The 17,510-nt window shown below is 38.2% G+C and overlaps 1 protein-coding gene across 2 annotated transcripts; it reads right to left on the bottom strand.

Moving 5' to 3' along the window:
* Positions 1-1,970: 1,970 nt before the first annotated feature.
* LOC109994995 (DENN domain-containing protein 3-like) lies at positions 1,971-16,485 on the bottom strand. Of its 2 annotated transcripts, XM_020648543.3 has the most exons (28): positions 16,322-16,480; positions 14,443-14,559; positions 14,116-14,305; positions 13,871-13,942; positions 13,365-13,480; positions 13,063-13,187; positions 12,654-12,765; positions 12,254-12,373; positions 12,049-12,147; positions 11,733-11,852; positions 10,700-10,815; positions 10,417-10,572; positions 10,233-10,329; positions 10,048-10,151; positions 9,652-9,839; positions 9,333-9,492; positions 8,975-9,164; positions 8,285-8,453; positions 7,238-7,497; positions 6,959-7,129; positions 6,436-6,571; positions 5,929-6,036; positions 4,867-5,006; positions 3,918-4,075; positions 3,640-3,776; positions 3,288-3,406; positions 2,796-2,933; positions 1,971-2,618 (listed from the first exon to the last, which is right to left on the bottom strand). In XM_020648543.3, the coding sequence occupies exons 2-28, from the start codon at positions 14,524-14,526 to the stop codon at positions 2,412-2,414; spliced, it is 3,792 nt and encodes a 1,263-aa protein (XP_020504199.3). In that variant the 5' UTR covers positions 14,527-14,559; positions 16,322-16,480; the 3' UTR covers positions 1,971-2,411. The 2 variants fall into 2 exon arrangements, with proteins under 2 accessions (XP_020504199.3, XP_065814062.1); XM_065957990.1 differs by lacking the exons at positions 1,971-2,618; positions 3,288-3,406 and having other exon boundaries at positions 16,322-16,485.
* Between the last annotated feature and the right edge of the window lie 1,025 nt (positions 16,486-17,510).

The raw sequence follows: 17,510 nt of genomic DNA, 5'->3' as shown, positions 1-17,510 counted from the left end.
GTCACATGAACCGCGGACACGACTGTAATTGGCTGAAAGGCAGCACTCGGATAAGAAATGTCACAAAAAAGGAAATAAAATATAAAATAAATTCCCTAATGAATAACAAAATAAATAAATAAATAAAATATTATTTTTTTGATATACAGTTTGACCAGTTTACTGTCAAAACTTGTGTTAAACTGGATTGGCGATTTAATTCTACTTTTTACTGAACTGTACTTTTTATGTAAAATTGTGTGGACAAAATATTAGGAACACCATCTGCCAATTTAGTATTTCTTTTTGAAGATTATTTCCCAGTTATCCAAGATAATGGACACATTTGGTTGAGGTGACCTTTGGACTTTCAATCACAGGGACGGAAATGTTTTTTTTATTGGTCCCCCTATCTCCTCAAAATCCCTATAAATGTGCCATTTGATAATCTAGAGACTGATAGTCATTGCAGACTCATTTATTTTTTGCATTCTTCCCTCAACAACTTAAATGATCCTATGTTAGAGGTTATTTATATGTAGAAAGCATGGTAGAGTGGGCTGCTTTTTTACTTTATGTATGATTTAAAACCAGCCCTCAATTTCATAACAGAGATTAGAGCTGGCCTAAAATGTCACTACTGTGCACTTATATTTTACATCAATTATAATTGTCATTTTTATAAATCCTGACAAACCAAATAAATTACGGGTCAATAAAAAATAGGATTTTTTTACCCTAAAGCCCAATAAGCACAAATTAAAATTGTATTGTATGAGTCTTCTGACACTCACAGTTAACCTGTTATACAAAGACACCTTCTTTTTAGCAGAACTGTCTGCTGATATACAGTGCCTCTGTTTCAGTGGTGTACGAGAACAGGGAAAGTAGAAATACTGGGACAAAATATTTTATATACAATCCACATATTTGTTTCAGTTATTTATGTTTGTTTATAAAAGAAAAATAAGAGGAAAAAAAATCAATCAATTGGTGTCGAGTAAAGTAATGAAATGTTTTGATTTCTTTGCTGCTTTTTCCTTGTCCTGTTTAACATATCAAACTTGTCATGTTTAGTCATTTTAAATATCAGCAGAAAACAAACCAGTTTCAGACTTTCAGTTCATGTACTGTATAGATGTTTTATGTGTTTAGTATAGTAATTAAATTCTAAATGTTCATGTGCAATAAACCTACACAATAAAACACTGAGTTATGGGCATAGTTTGAACTCAGTTGCTCATGGAGGAGGCTTTACAGTGCTTGTAGAACTTTATAATCCTTGTAGTATCCAAAAGAGGTGCAAACACTTTCAGAGAGGAGTGAATTAGCAAATGTGGTGGGAGTGTGGTGTAGAAGTAATAGAGGAGAAGATGGGTGAAGAAGACAGGTGTGTGGTCGTTAAAAGGAAACACATCGCCATCAATGAGCCAGCTAGCGTGCAGGTGAATGGAGAAACAGTCTCAAAAGCATTCTGAGACAAGTACCCTGGCTCTGTGGTCGATGTTACCTGTTGGTATCTGGTGTGACTGCTGGTTATCTCTAGCTGGAGGCTATTTCCTCCCTGATATCCTCTGGCTTTACAAGTGCTGCAGGGCATCACTGGCTGTGCAGCTTGGTAACACGGCTGTCACAAGTAATGTCAGTCAGTTATTAGTTTCTACCTTAAGGCAGTGAAGCCCATTTTAACATCAAGAGTAACTTGACAACATCTAGTAGATTGTTTAGTGGAGACTGTTGCATAAAGTGGTGCAGCACGTTGACAGGCAGTCTATGAGGAATAACTTTGATCTGATTTAAACACCACTGTTTCACTGGATATAAGAGAAACCTTTGTACACATGTGTGTGTATGTGTCCAAAGGTGTTCTGGTTCAACATCATAGGCATGCTGTACTAAGTTCAATCAAACACATTGACCTGTTCTTTTTCCAACTGAAGCTACGCGTTGTTGAAATCTATTCATTTTCTAAAAAAAAGAATCATAAAGCATTATCTTGTTACGTTTGTTTATTATCAAGGCTTGTCACAAAACATGATGACAACAATATTTTGAAATCTTAATAATTTCTGTTGAAATCTAGACTAAATCACATTTGTACAACAAAAATCTTTTTTTTTTACATATCTCTTGTGTAGAAGGTTTATATCATCATCAAGGTCCAGTGTCAGAAACTTAATGTCAGTCATGTACATTCATATTTTGATGAAGGGCTCTGGTATCCACAAAAGTGTCAAAAAGTCGCTTTGATAGGCTGCCTTTGGCATTTTTAATCATCTTATCTACCAGATAAATTATTTCATTACCATTCAAATATGGTTACAAGCTCCATGAGAATGATCTCATTGTCACATTCAAATACCTGGAATGTCTCGTTTGTGTCCTTTTAAGTGGCACCTCTGCATCATTTCTGCTTTCTATGTTCCTGTTCTCTACTCAACTTTCCAGATGGCAATCTTTCCATCGTGACACGCAGAGCCGCTCAGGACGTAGCGATCCTCAGCCGAGCAGAGCGTCTGGATGCTGTCTGAATGGGCCTGCAGCTCCTTTGTCACACTTTGGCTCTCCGAGTCGATCACCAATACCTGACTTCTCCGCTGACCCTCAACACTGTTCCCACCACGACAGCCCACCCACAGCTGAGGGGAGGAGCAAGCATTAAGGATAGTAGTGAATAAGTAATGAGTGAAGAAGAGGAATGTATAAGACCTACTTAAGATTTTATCAGAATCATAATATCAGATTTTTTATCTTAAATAATTAGCAATGTCTCCTGTGTTCCCATAAACCATCAACACTTGTGTTTTAAAGCTCACCTGGTCCTTGACTCGAATCATACAGGTGACACCTGGACAGTCTGGCAGGATGATCTTCTTAAAGGGACTTCTGCGGTTGTTAGTTTGCCAGAGACACAGCTCCCCAGAGTCTGCAAAGCCTGTCCACAACTCACCTCGCTGGAACACACAAAAAAGCATGTTAGCTAAAAGAATAATGGCCCTGAAATTTAACCACAATTTAAGCTAGTTTTAATGAATACCATAACTCAGAGCTTTGGTAACAAAATGAATAAAAATGAGGAGATATCTGCATATCCAAGTCTTAGAAGAAAACAGTATTTAAATACATAGAATCATGTTCCAGCTACATATTTACCTTCTAGATGTCTAACTCATTGCATAACTTTGCATTTAACTTTATGAAATAATTGACTTGAATTGACAAACTTGAATAACTGGTGGAACAGCGGATTCTACTAAAACCCCTACTTTGCTGATAAATGTCATATCAGCTTAAAGATGCAAATTTACCTCTGGGATGAAAACGAAAGAGCTGAAACTACTGGACATGCTCTTGAGGTCATCAGGAATTTCCAACCTTCTTTGTACAGTCCCACTCTTTCTCAGTTCCACAATGCTGTCCCCACAGCCTGCACATAAATACTTATGTTCACATTTTTTTATCAGCTTTTCCTGCCATGTGTTAAAATGTAGCTGCCATTTAGGTTATACTATAATGAGGACTGCAGGGATATTATAGTAGGAAGTAAGAAACCACACTGACAGACAAAGAGTCAGCAGCAAAATAAGCTTTCCATGGAGAGCAATGAAACACAACTATTTGTTATTGAAGTGACAAAGGGGAAACAGTTGTTGCACTTACAGCACCACAGTGTACCATCGTAGATCTGAATGGAGGAGAGAAAGTCACAGCTGAGGTGGAGGTTTCGCTTCACTTTGAGACTGGCTGAGTCCCACTGCAGAATCGTCCCATCACTGCTGCACGAGTATGTCTGCTGACTGAAACAAGGTTTTTATTTATGACGATGAATGATTCACACATGCTTTTACAGTGTTACAACACATCCATTCACACCGTTATAAGACTGCTTTTAATGTTTAATCCCATGTAGCTGACAAACAGTGACATCAAGTCTCTACCTGTTGTGTTGAGCTCTGTTTTCCGCTGTGAGTCCAGTCACTTCATGTCTGTGTTCAGTCAGCTGTTTGTTGCATGACATGCTGTGAGTGTCAATGATATAGATGACAGAGTCCTGAGAGCCGATCCACACCTGCCCCTCCATTCCCAGCATGCAGTTCTACACAAAATAAGATGCACATTAGATCTCAGATTTCCTTGATTTAGGATATGGGAGACATACTGAATCAAGGACAGCAATCATGTATAAAATGTCATTTATAGATTTTACATTTCTAAATGTGTAGAACATACAGTGTGCTTGTTTTCTCACTCTACAGAGATTTCAAGATTTCAACTATTCTAAAACAGCAACAATGTAGCATTTACCTAAAACAAGAAAGAAAAATAGAAACGTATCAAGTTAAAAAAAAACAACATAAATAACCCCTGAAGTCTTACTTAGTCACATAAGTTTCCCCTGTGGGATGGGAGGAAGGGGGAGGTTCTCAGGAGGCAAGATGTGACATAAAATAAACACTGTGACACTTTTGTAAGATTCCAACTAGGTACTGTCTCTTGTATTCCAGGTATTTTCCTGCTTGTCTAAATTGAGAGGCTACATTACCAACATTGCAACTTCAGCGCCGGTTTAGTCACAGCTATGCCTGGGGCTTCTAATGTAATTTGAAGCACCTACACAGTAGGCAAGTAGTGTAGAGGTGTACAAGTAGACCTAAGGAGAGGGCTAAAGAGGTCCAGCACCCTCAGACTTTTCTTCAGCCACAACAAACGTACCTCAAGTGATGTGATTTGTGGTGGAAATTGGAGCCATGTAACTTTTCAAACAACATTTGTTCACATGTGCAGTAGCACTTCTCTCCTCAAACAGATCGTGATGTATAAACTTGGTGAAGTTTCTCTCTGAATAAAATCTAACTCTAGAAACAGAGTACAGCTCGCCGTCCTTACCAGCTGCAACTGTCCGACCTCGATGCAGTCCTGCAGCATGGACCAGCTCGCTGCATCAAATACAACCAGTTTGCCCCCACTGAGAGCAACCCACAACTTCGGGTTCATCACAGCCTTGGAGTCATCGCTGGTCAACTGACCTGGAGAAAGTGGGGAAGAAAAAGGGGAGAGCAGTGACCATTGAAATGTGAGAGCTGACTGCAGTACAAACTAAAAAACAAAAAAAATGAGTCAAACAAAGTTTTTAGTGTAGAGAGACAACACAGCGCGGAAACATTTCTTACAGACGAGAACATAGTTTCTTAAAATAATGAATTAAAACATTTAGCCTCTTGGGATTTTTCCACTGTCCAAATAAACACGTTATAAATAGCTTATTGATTCATCACCCTCTTACTCAGGGCATACTTCAGCTTCTTGTTGCCTCTTCCACTTCTTCAAATCTTGATCTGCTATATTCACTTCTTTGAACACTGTTATCCATTTAAACCAACAACTAAGATGTTTTTGTTCAGAGCGACGGTGTAAACAAATCACAGACTAACAAGGAAGCTGTTACGGTCCATCAGGTTATGTGGATACATGTCACTGGAGCTTCTGTTCACATACAAACAACGTTTACAAGTGAGCAATCACTGGTTTAGATTGAAACTAATCATAGTGGCACAGGAACACATTATGTTTACGATTTCATATTTGTCCTTACTATGACCTTCATTCTAGCATTAGAGTAGTATAACTTGGTACAACACAGCATAATTTCACAGTTTGTGTCTTGTGACTTTGAAATTAGGTTTACAGCAGGCATGCAGCGCCACAGTCAATCAATTAGAGAGAAGAAAGCCTACAGAAAATGTAAAGCACATGATGATTCATCTGCTCAGACAGGGTTCTGTTGTGTGAACACTGATTACCATTAAACACACATAAACTGATTATCAATAGACAGAACGTCTTTGATGATTTGAAGTGTAAAGAACAGTTTATATATGAACACAAAGAGGTATTGTATTCTGTGTTAAAGCAGGTTTTTAAAGGAGAACAAAGAGAGAGAGAGATTACCTGGTGTATAAAGCAGCACATGTACAGTCTGAGGCTCAGCCAGGCCCAGTGACGGGTTGATCTTGTGTTTCAGAGTCTCTGAGGTAGTTTGGGACACCTTTATGGGGACTAGTCAGAGTAAAATATTATATATATAAAAAAATGATACGATATGAGATGATACTATATAGAACATATACAAAAAGGAAAAGGGATAATGAATAAAGACGGTAGTAAAAGACACACAGGAGAGAAAGAAAAAGAAGAGAGAAATAATTTGAGCTAAACGTGCATAGATGTTTCACATAAAGTTATCTGGGAGCTATCTGATAACTCATTAATTGCTTAAGTAATTTATCGAGCAAAAAATGACAAACATTAGCTGGGTCCAAGTAAAAGTATTTTTTTTGCTTTATAATGTTGTTTGGTGAACAGTGACCTTGGACCGTTAGATATCTGCACAATTTTCTAGCACTTCAAAAAAAGTTTTTTAAAATAACAAAACAAGGTAAAAAAGTGAGCCCTTACCTTTTTGTTTGATCTGGTCGAAGTAGGCCAGCTTTGAGGCAGCAATGATTGGCCTTTGAATGATTGGCTGCAGGCAGCCCACAACAGCATCCATTAAGAGGACATTGGTCAGGGCTTGAGTCATATAATGAGGGTCCTCAACAAAAAAAAAAAAAATCAACCACATGTTATTTTTTTGTTCAGTTTTCACACAAGAGGGAAAGTGAAATGACAAACTGATATACTTAAAAGTCATTTCTTTAGTGATCTTGTTAAGAAATCATGCAGCATTTGTCAACACCATGTACCTAGTACCAGCAGCAGGAAAGACCTCGACACACATTCTCTCCATCTTTAATTCAAAGTAACTGAAACATTCTAGAAAGTTTATGTGGTTGGTTTTAAGCTCCGGTTCCCTCTTCGCCAAATGAATGTTGTTTTTTACCGAACAAACCCATGACACACACCCTTTTTGTTGGACTGGAGGGAAATGTGGCAGGTCCAGCCAAAATATATTAGGATCTCTGAGCAGACTTTGTTGCACCTTGTGTTGGTCGGCCATCTTGCGTCCGGCCCACATCTCTTTTACAACTAGGTTCCAGAGTTCAGCCTCTGTCTTCAAGTTGGCCTCAAACACCTCAGGCCTGCTAGAGGTCTGGATACGAAGGGAAGGAACACGAACGAGTAGAAAAGGAGCCGTGGAAATCCTCACCTCCTATACAGAGAGGGGAGAGTTAGCCATTATTGTTTATTTGAAATAAGACTGCATGGTTATTAAATGCAATTTAAACTTAACCATATTTGGGAGGGAAGGGACCCTAACCTGTATGTTTCTGAAATTTGTGATTTCCAGAAATCCGGGTTTTCCCTCTGTAAGCAAGAACAGACGCTTCTGTGTCATGGCAATTTTACCAACACCATGAGAGGTCTTGACACACGACGACAACTTGTACACACACTCGCTATAGCCAAGATGATCTATGACCTCAGAGGGCAAGTTAGGATCTTTTGCCTCTGCTTCCATGTCCTTCCAGAAGCTGTAGAAAAGTTTGAAGAGTTCATGGTCCACATGCTTTGGCTGGCCTGGGAGAGAAAATCAAACATATTACCATGAGATGCAAGCAGACACACAAACATGTACAAGATACGTTGAGCCGGGAAAAAAATTGTACCCTGTACAATTACAAGCTGTGAAAATGCACATAATCCTACACATCTAAAATAGATCAGAATAGTGTGAACATTTCTTCGTGTGTTACTCATTAAGGAAAATCGAAACAAAGATTAGGAAAAAACGAGATGACATACAGTATTTAAAAAGACATAAATAATCACCAACACTAACATTGAATCAGGTTAGAAAAAATACTTAGTCTGTAGTGTTCGATTTGACTGATGATAAATAGGTAAAATAAATTAGATTTTCATTCACTATGCATCTGTACCCTCAACTTAAAGAATTTGTTTGCATTTATGTGTGATGGGCACCAATTAAAAACCTGCACTGAAGATCGTGTGCTGTACAGACTGTACTACACACTTACAGATTATTAATGGACTGTAACAAATCATCTGAAGCTGCCTGATTCCATAATGTCCGCAACAAGTGAAAATTATCATTCTAAATTCTTCATGTAATACTGTTGGAGAAGGTAATTATGGTGTCCACTAAGTCAGTGTACAACTAATGAAGAGGTTAGTAGAAGAAAATAGCAAAAAATTGTCATTTATATGTACAAGTCTTTTAGTGTGATTTAGGATTTGGAAAGTGAATCACTGATTGTTACATGTTTCTGTACAATTAACAAAAATACCAGATATCAAAAGTCATGACTGACAAACACACATCAGCTGTCCTGTCCTCACTTACCATTACTGAGAGCGTCAAACAGACGGTGTATTGTTGCCATATCTTTTATAATGCCACACTCCTGGACACAACGCACAAACTCCTCCTGGTGCAGACTCTTTCGGGGAAGCTCAAACTTCTTGACATGGTCATCAGGCTGAACTGACTGCTTCTCGTTCTCCGTCTTCACCTGACAAGTGAGAGAAAGTTCAATAAGATAAAGTATAATCTGCAATAAAAATGTAGTTTTAAAGGTATAAATGGGGACTTGTTTCCCTTGGCTCTCATTACAATTTGCACATGTGCATTTGCTCCGAGAGGTAGGAGCATAGAGGGGCACAGGAAAAATGCGCCCATGAATGCATTACACACCACAACACAAAAGTATGCAGCAGAGGGATATGTCCCATGAACTGAGACATGAAGAACGAGGCATGCAGTGTCCCTGGCTCAGAGCATAGATTGTTAATTAAGATAGACCAGAGCAGCAGACCAGACTAGCATGACAAATCAGCACATTTTTTAGGTTTGTCTCCACAACGGCCATTTCCAGTGTAATAATGTGTTACCATCAAGCTAACAAAATAAGATATACATCCCGGTCCATCTGTGAGAAATTGGACCCCCTTGGAGAACATTGCACCAGCCACCACTGCTTGCCACATCACCCATTATACTTCAATTGGGACGGGAATAACGTTTTTAACTGACCTTGAGGATAAGTCTCTTGAGCTCAGGATTGGCTTGATGTCTCTCATCTCGGTGCAGTGAGTCCACGAGCCAAGTGACCAGCTGTGTGGGGAAGATGGCGGTGTCTGTCTTGTAGAGGTTCTGGAAGTCACTCAAGGCGTCAAGCCGCCGAGAACACAGTGTGTTGATGAAACCACGCAGGTAGTAGAATCTGCAGATTGTAAACGATTATACTCAAGCCTTTGGTTAATTTTCAGAGGAGTGGCGGGAAGAAATCCCTGAAAGTTGAAAATATGACCATGAGATGTTAACAGACGTGTGGTGTAGAGAGAATGTACTAAGAATGAAAAGAGAAGGCAAAGGAAAAAAAGCAGACTACCTGGCCAGGAGAGAAGGATTCTCGTTTTGGGCAGAGAAAATGGTCTTGCCCAGCTGCTGGATCAGTTCATGGTAGTAATTTTGGATGGAGGGAAAGGATAGGGAGGCTGGGAAATCTGGAAGCTTAAACATCTGTATGGGCTTAGGAGGAGATCTCGGGGCTAAGAAACCAAGAAACAGGAAGGGCAGAGAGAGAAATATATGCGGAGGTAAGGGAGAGAAACAGTAAACTTAAATATTTTCCTTTTATAATCTAGCTTTTTCAACTAAATCTTGACAAATTGCTCTTCTGTCATACACAACCTTTCATCCAGTCTCACCAGTCTCAGATATGACGATCCTGTTTGGCAGTGTGTTCTTCTGGAAGCTGACGGCTTGATCGTCTCTAAGGTTAGGGAGGCTCATCCCCAGTCTTTTACTAAGATGTTTCTCTGTGACGGAGCTTTTTCTTCGAGCCTGAATCTCCTGCATGGTGGGTCTGCGTGGGACTTCAACCAGAGCCTTCATCCTATTGAACACATGAACGATTCAATGGATTTTCTGGGTACTTTTGAAGCTAAATAAGAATATGAAGAGTGTATACCACTTGTCTTTTTTAAGGCTATAGGCAGTGGTGCTTTTTATGTATTAGGCATACCATGAGGACAGAATATCAGGATATCAAGAGAATTATATATCAAAATAATTTGATGAATATTATCATTTGAATAAGTTACTTCTGAGTCTCAGAACGAGTGATGAGTTCCATTCGAGCAAAGTCGTCCATTTTCCTGTTGAGGCGATCTTTGAGGAAGAAATGAAAAATGTGCGTCTCCAACACCTGCAACACAGCCACGGTAATTTAAAGATTTTTCTGAAACACGAGATAACTCACTTATTTTTTATTGTTAAATGAGTGTACCTTCTTGTAAAACAGCTGTTCAGATGGTTCTCTGGATTTCAGGAACTCTTCACTGTTAAAAACTCGATGTTCATAGTTCAGATGACTGCCAACATCCCTGTTAAATATGCAAAAGTATACTGTATGTTAGAAATGTTTTTTAGTAGAACAATCCCATTCGATAAATAGTAAACAAAAACCGAACCTGAATATGTTGACAATCAGTTCCAGTGTGAACCTCTGGATGTCGTGGTTGAGGTTGTGTTGCCACGCTCTTCTCATTGCTCGCTGCTCACTGATGTCTGTACAGCTCGTACTGCTGCACTGATGCAGGTCGAAGTGAATCTGCAGGGACTGACACCTGTAGAAACACAGCCATAGTGTGCAGACACTTACAGAATTTATTTTTTATCTTTGCCAAGTTTGAAAAAAAAAAAAAAAAGTAAGGTTACTGAATTAGAAAAGTTGTAAATGTGCACTCTGAGTACCTCTGTATGAAGCACTCCGCAGCAGCCTGGGGAATCTCTGGCAGACCCAGAGTCTCAGAATGAGAAGTAGTGACACTTCCCTTATCAATGTTTATTAGGATCAGATCATCTATTTCCTGGAAGAAGACAGATAAATAATAATATAAATATTTCCATCTGGTTTGGTCACTATCTTGTACATTCCTGATGTAAGCAAATACATTATAATGTTTAAGCTTTTAGGCAAGATTTAAGAGCAGGACTAACAAGAAATCAAAGTTAAATTCAATGCAAAGTATTAAATGGATCAGTGACTTAAATTTGGTCAAGCAATAAGTAAGCCTGCTGCTGATTTAAACATGTATTTAAACGCAATGAAAACAAGCTGTGAACAAGCTTGGCTCAAAGGATCAATCTGTAAGATATCTACTGAATTAAATCATAAAATGACCTTACTCTATCTCTCATCAGACATTTTGGACACCTCTCTGTTTGCCAGGAAAATGGCAAATCAACAGGTGTTGCAGCGATGGAAGCAGTCAAGTAAACTGCTTCAGATATAACAGATTCTACCCGAACTTAAAAGCCTCCACATTTTTCTAATAAGCTCCACGACCAGAAACGTGGTAAAACTAGGCTTTTGAAAAATGAAGAGGTTAGACTTTAGAACGTTTTCAAGACTAATGCAGAGCTGGCTAAACACTGAAGCTTCAGTGTCCAGGATATGACAACTCACGTGCGTATTGGCTCTAGTCAGGAAGGAGGAGGAGGAGACATCTCTCTGTTTTAAATTTGGACTGCTGTGTCAGAGCTACATAGAACTCCTTTAAGATAGCAACAAGCATGACCTCACTCACTTTTTTCATTATAATTTCAGAACTAGAGGATAAATGTGATAAAAATTCAGTGGTCAGGGATTCAATTCAACGATTTATACTTTAGGTTTAATACATTCTCAACACATCACTCTTTACTTCCATTTGCTTTAGTCTTTGATGAAATAATAGTCTCCTCTGCTTTCGGTTTTAACTCTTTTGACTGATTGTAAACTCACATCAGCAACTTCTTGAAAATGGCTAAGATGGCAGCCCATTAGGAAGGCAGTCGGAGCCATGAGGAAGTCCAGCATGCTTCTGGCCAGCACAGGAACATAAGGCTGCTGCCATGATAACGGCTGGAAAAAAAAGTCATGAGAGGCGGTTGGTAAAATTACTTAATCAAGAATTAATCTATCAAAAATGTGATTAATAAGGAAAGAATAGTAATTTTAATTTTTACAGTAGTTTACATATCAGAGTTGAATTAAATTTAAGATAAACCTTGATGATATCAAGCACCATTGTACTCTTTGCAGACATTATTTCACCAACCTGCAGAAAAAGCAACAAGCTCTCTCCCATCAGAGTGAGTCTTGCCCAGTCAGCAGAAAATAAAACCACCTGCTGCTCCTGCAGGAGACCAGACATCACCTACAAAAACAGAGACCAAAAAAAACAGACATGAAAAGAGACCTGAAAGTTAATGTGAGCCTCCCCTTTGTTTGGAAAGCATTAACACAACCAGTGTGTGTAATACCTGCAGTAGTTGCTGTGGTCTGAAGCAGAGGAAAGGCAGATGGAGGTCTAAATCTATAGCTACGTGGTCTTTGTCTTCTCTGGATGGTAACACAATGGTCAGAGGACGGAGGGTAAACATCTGCAAAATAAACAATATGTTAAAAGTTTGCATACTAAAACACAAATTGAAATTAATATGCATACAAATACACAAGTATGCTGCTGCTATTGCTGCTAATACGGCATACTGTATGATAGACAAGACTGTTTTATCAGGCAAAGTCAATCAATAACTTCTAGCCAAAGATTTAATGAATGTTTACATTTCCAGGAGAAATGCTAAAACTACAAAAACTATCCACACAAAATCTATCAGAGTCTTTAAATAACTATCAAATGCACACACAACACACACACACCAGATGTAGTGTTCCAGGAGGGGGGATAGGCACCAGCGCCAGTTTAGCTGCAAACTCTCTTACTCTCCCCTCCATGTCGGATAAAGGACACGTTCTCAGCTGTATCAACAGACTGAGGAAGACACAAAGAATATGAATAAGACACATCGGTTAAAACTATTAATGATATAATACCTACAGAACTAAAGATAAAGATAGTATTTATTTTGTTCTTTATTCAAAAACTATTTAGCTAAATTATTACATGTTGCAGGATAGCCTGTTGACAGGAATATCTTAGCACTTACTTTAACAGACATAACAGCTAAACTGGACATAAGCAAACAGCACGTGTTCCTAGTTTGTTTTATAAGATAAAACTAAATCAATTCAAAAGCCATGCAGTTTGCTTTGGTACCCTGTTTCTCACCATGACAGACAGTCTTTGAGTGCTGTAAAGTAAGGATACTTGGATATCACACAGATACTGTAGGCAGAGAAAAGCTTAGAAAACTTAGAGGACCCAGCTCTGTTTTCTAGGACAGATGAACTTTCCTGTAAAACAAACAAATATGACATTTGGTTTTATTTGGGTAAATGTTACTGCTGATTGGTGAAATTTCCAGTGATCATGGCAGCTGTATGATGTATACGGTTATATGATCTGGTTGTAGTAAAACAGGTTTTGGATTAAGGTACACTGTGTGAAGGTGTGTGAAGTATTACATGTACCAGTATTGGTCGGTAACACTGCATTACAACTCCGTGAGACTTGTTGCCAAAGACGTCAGTGAAAACCAAGAAGTGGAATTGTTCATCTTCCTGTTTGTTGGTTACTCTGAGCCCACCTGGTAAAAAGAAATAAATATTGGAACAAGTTGACACATAAGCGACGAATACGAAAATTCAAAGATGGTTACTTTATACTACTGAGTTTATGCACATAAAAACATCACAAATAAACAAAGACATTTTTTGAAACGTTGATGTATATTTTAGTGGTCGCTATGGATGACAAGTGCATTTGTTTTAGATATGTGATGATAATAAAACTCTTAACTTCATCCTAACATTTTAGACCAGGGGTTAGAAAGTTGAAAGATTTATCAAATATCACAGACAAATTTAAGTCTCAAGTCAACTTAAAAGTATTATATTCTTATATTTTTCTTTCTCTTTGTGCTTATAATGCATACACCAGTCATACACATGAGTGTTTTGACAACACTGAATAATACCTGGGAAGCAGAGTTGAGGTAAAGCCATGAGGTCGTTGTCATTAGGAACACCGATATCTTCACTTCCTGGGGCTACCATGATACAAAACAAATCAAACACAAATCACTGATGACAACGTAGGCTAATTAAGACCAGGGACAAATCAGACACCTTGAGGAAAGCAACACATTTTTGGCTGCACAGATGTTTTGCAGTTGAAGATATGTTGAGTGGCATGTGTGAAGAAAATCAGACAGGCAGATACCTAAGCTTGAAGTTCCTGCAGATGAAGGAGGTTTTTCTTTCTTCTTTCTGAGAAAGGCGCGCCTCTTCTTTCCATTCGGCCTCAATGATTCGCTCTCAGCTCGAGGTCGGCTAAAGAAGGGAGGCGCCAGGACATGCAGTACCTCTGGCTCCAACAGGGGCAGCTCTGAAGTTCCATTGTTGTTAATGGTCTGAAACAAAAATAGTAAACGAAGGATGAGGACACTGTACTAATTTTAGGTTTGACACATGGAATATTTATTAACATCATTCAGTCCACATCATTTTTATACTATATATTCCTAGGGTTGTGTTTGACTGTAAATACCTGGTAAACCTCCCTGAGTTTTTCACTTGATGCTCCAACCACCACACAGGCTTCCAGCAGGACAGGAGGCAGATGATCGGCCATCACCGGCACCAGATCAGGACTGTTGAATAAAAGCTGCAAATAACAGAGACGAAAGAGGAAGGGCAGATAGTGAGAAAATAAACTTCACATTTGTTTAAACTAGTCTGTTAATAATGTGTAGGCTGTTGTTTCAGTCTTCTTTAAAGATCTGCATTAGAACAACATTATCACTACTCTTATCAACAACTTCTAACGACTCAGTCAGACATTTTCCATCACAGGATCATTAGTACAGAGTACAGAAAATACTCATCTGCAATATTACGCTTACAAGCAACAACCTGATTCTGACATTATTTTCCAGAGGATTGCAGATTACATGCAGTTATTATTATATATTCCACTGCAGTGTGTCAGTCAAGGAATACGTATTATATATATTTTCCCCTAAGCTGAGCTGCACAAAATGATTTCAAGTGCTCAGTAAACAAAGTATACTCAAACATTACGGTTGATGTGTTTACAATGTTCCCTTAATAAGGAGTTTAAATAACTTCATATCCAATCAGCAGCAAGAATGTCCAGAATAAATCAACTAATAACCATTAAAAGAGCAGATCCCATGACCTGCTGCCTTCCCTTCATTAACCATCCAAGGATGTAACAGTATCACCATGCTGTTTAAACCATTATATTATCCTTGAAACAGGAAAAAAATCCACATCATACAATTAAATGTATTTTTCAATGCAATGTTTAGAGGTTTGACATCTAATCAGAAAATCACAGTGCAGTTAAAGCCATGAACACAACAATCAGAACGTAAGTGGTGAGGCTTAAATTATGTGAAATGTGCCCTTACCGAACAGGAAACTCAGGCTGGAAAAACAGACAGGCATTCACACAGAAGAGATGAGAAGAGTATTTGTAATTTCTCCACTACCTACCTACCTCACCTATATCACTCTGTTACTTTCAATGCAGTGGAGAGAGAGAGAGTGCAGCTATTCAGAACCTCTCCTGAACAGGAAATACAGTGTGTATTGGTTGTTGCAGTTGTTATGTTAGGGCATAGCTAAAATAGTTCACTGGCACTTACTGAAATAACACCCAAGAAATGTGTTAGCTAATTCACCTATTTAGGTTTCAGTGTATCAAGATTAATCAATGTCACACTTTTGTGAACCAAAGCAACAATGTCTCCACAACTGAGAATACAAGAATATTGTATCAAAGTATAAGCGCTGTTACCAATATATCCTATAGCCTACACTCAAGTAAAAGTAAAACATTTTATCGTTTAAAAGTAAAAGTAGAAGTAAAAGTAAAAGTAGGCTACTGAGTATGCTCCTTTTATACATGAGGGGGGGTAAACTCATTACTCTTGTATGCTCCTGACCGTCCTGAGGTCACATGGGCCAATCAACAGGCCAGTTTCACGTAGGCTCAGGGAAAGCTTATATCTAATCTTTTTTTACTCTTATGCTATTTCAAATGTAGCGAAATACAATACTCCCCCCCCAAAAAAAATGAAAGTTATTATTTCAAAACCTTCTCAAAAAAAGTGAAACTTCTTGCCATTCAATGAGTAAGCCAAGTGTAATGTGTTACTTTCAAACCCCTGACTGTTACAAATATGACTCTTCTGTTGCATGCCTCCAAACCATTATATAATCAAATAATATTATTTAATCAGACAATGAGCGTATAGCAAAGTTTAGCGAGTTAAACCTGTTCTTTAACTTACTTAACCACATGTTTTATTGCCTATAGCGAGTACACGACTTTTCAACGATAGGCAGTTTCTGTTTAAATTAACTATTATCAACACATAACTCATTTTTAATTGACTCACCTCTTCACAGACCACCGTGCGACTCCTCAATCATCCCCCTCCGCTTTCATGACAGCAGTCGGCAGGTAATACGACTCCGTCTGGAAAGTAGCCTACACACCGGCGTTACTGAATGGCACAAGCTCATCCCGGTGTTTACAGGCTGTCACATTGCTTCCTGTTTTTTTTTTTGTGTGTGTGTGTGTGTGTGTGTGTGTGTGAGAGAGAGAGAATGTACAATCATGCGCACTGACGACCTGAGGAAGCGGAATAGAACAATGCAGATGTTATATATAAGTACAAAAGATGGTGGCCTCCAAGAAAAAGAAGGCCATGCAACTTATATATTTTTTTAACATAATTAGGCTCATGTTTTTGCATATTTTGCAAGGATATAGGCTACATTTTATTAAAACCGATGTGGCGGAATTTCTGTAAAAAAATAAAATAAAAAACAACTTATGTGAAGGCTATGCCCTCCTGCTTGCTTGCTTGGATGAATTCTGATGAAAACTATGGAATTAAATACATTAATGCGAGTCGTCAAATCTTCGGCAATTTGGATTCTGAACACCCCATACTGGCCTCAAGGTGGTGCTAGTGCTAGGAATTGAGTATTAACATGCAGAAGAGACAGAGACAGACCTCAATGTGTGTTTATGAGTTTTGGAACAAAAAGGCAATGGAGAAATATAAAAACATGAGTTTACATTGTTGTTTGTGGCATGTATGTTAAAACAAGTATCTTTGAGTATTATCTCAGTTTATCCAGTCAAAATAAATAATATATACAGTATGACAACCTTTTATTGAAACATAGATGCCATTTGAAAGAATATTGCTTGTCTGTTTTGTTCATCTATTTTTAGAAATTTGACATCAATAACTCTAAATATAGTAGTGATTATTGAGTTATTATTTTCATGGTATTCCTTGCAACTTGTAGAGATAAAAATGTTTAAAAAGCAACTAGATAAGGAATCACATTTAAAAACTTTTGCTTTCTGTAAATATTGGCACCAATGGTAGATAAAGCTCGAGCTCTAAAGATCTATTTGCATATCTTAACCTGTACATCTTAAGTAGTGTTTTCTGGGGATAAATCTCATCCTGATTTCTTTTAAATCAAATTTATTCATCTTTTTAAATCAAATGCATTGATCATAGGGGGTAAATGAAAGGGGGGGTTATAAATGGTTTAGTCTGACTA

The sequence above is a fragment of the Labrus bergylta genome, chromosome 8 (assembly GCF_963930695.1).
Source record: "Labrus bergylta chromosome 8, fLabBer1.1, whole genome shotgun sequence".
Lineage (NCBI taxonomy): Eukaryota > Metazoa > Chordata > Actinopteri > Labriformes > Labridae > Labrus > Labrus bergylta.
This window is presented reverse-complemented; position numbering and strand designations above follow the sequence as displayed.

Coding starts and splice junctions, on each gene's coding strand:
- LOC109994995 (XM_020648543.3), bottom strand. CDS start 14,526: ATGGCCGATCATCTGCCTCCTGTCCTGCTGGAAGCCTGTGTGGTGGTT. Junction 7,498..8,284: donor GTTTGACGCTCTCAGTAATG/GTAAGTGAGGAC, acceptor TTTCTCTCCCAG/GCCAGCCAAAGCATGTGGAC. Junction 6,037..6,435: donor CGACCAGATCAAACAAAAAG/GTAAGGGCTCAC, acceptor TACTCTGACTAG/TCCCCATAAAGGTGTCCCAA.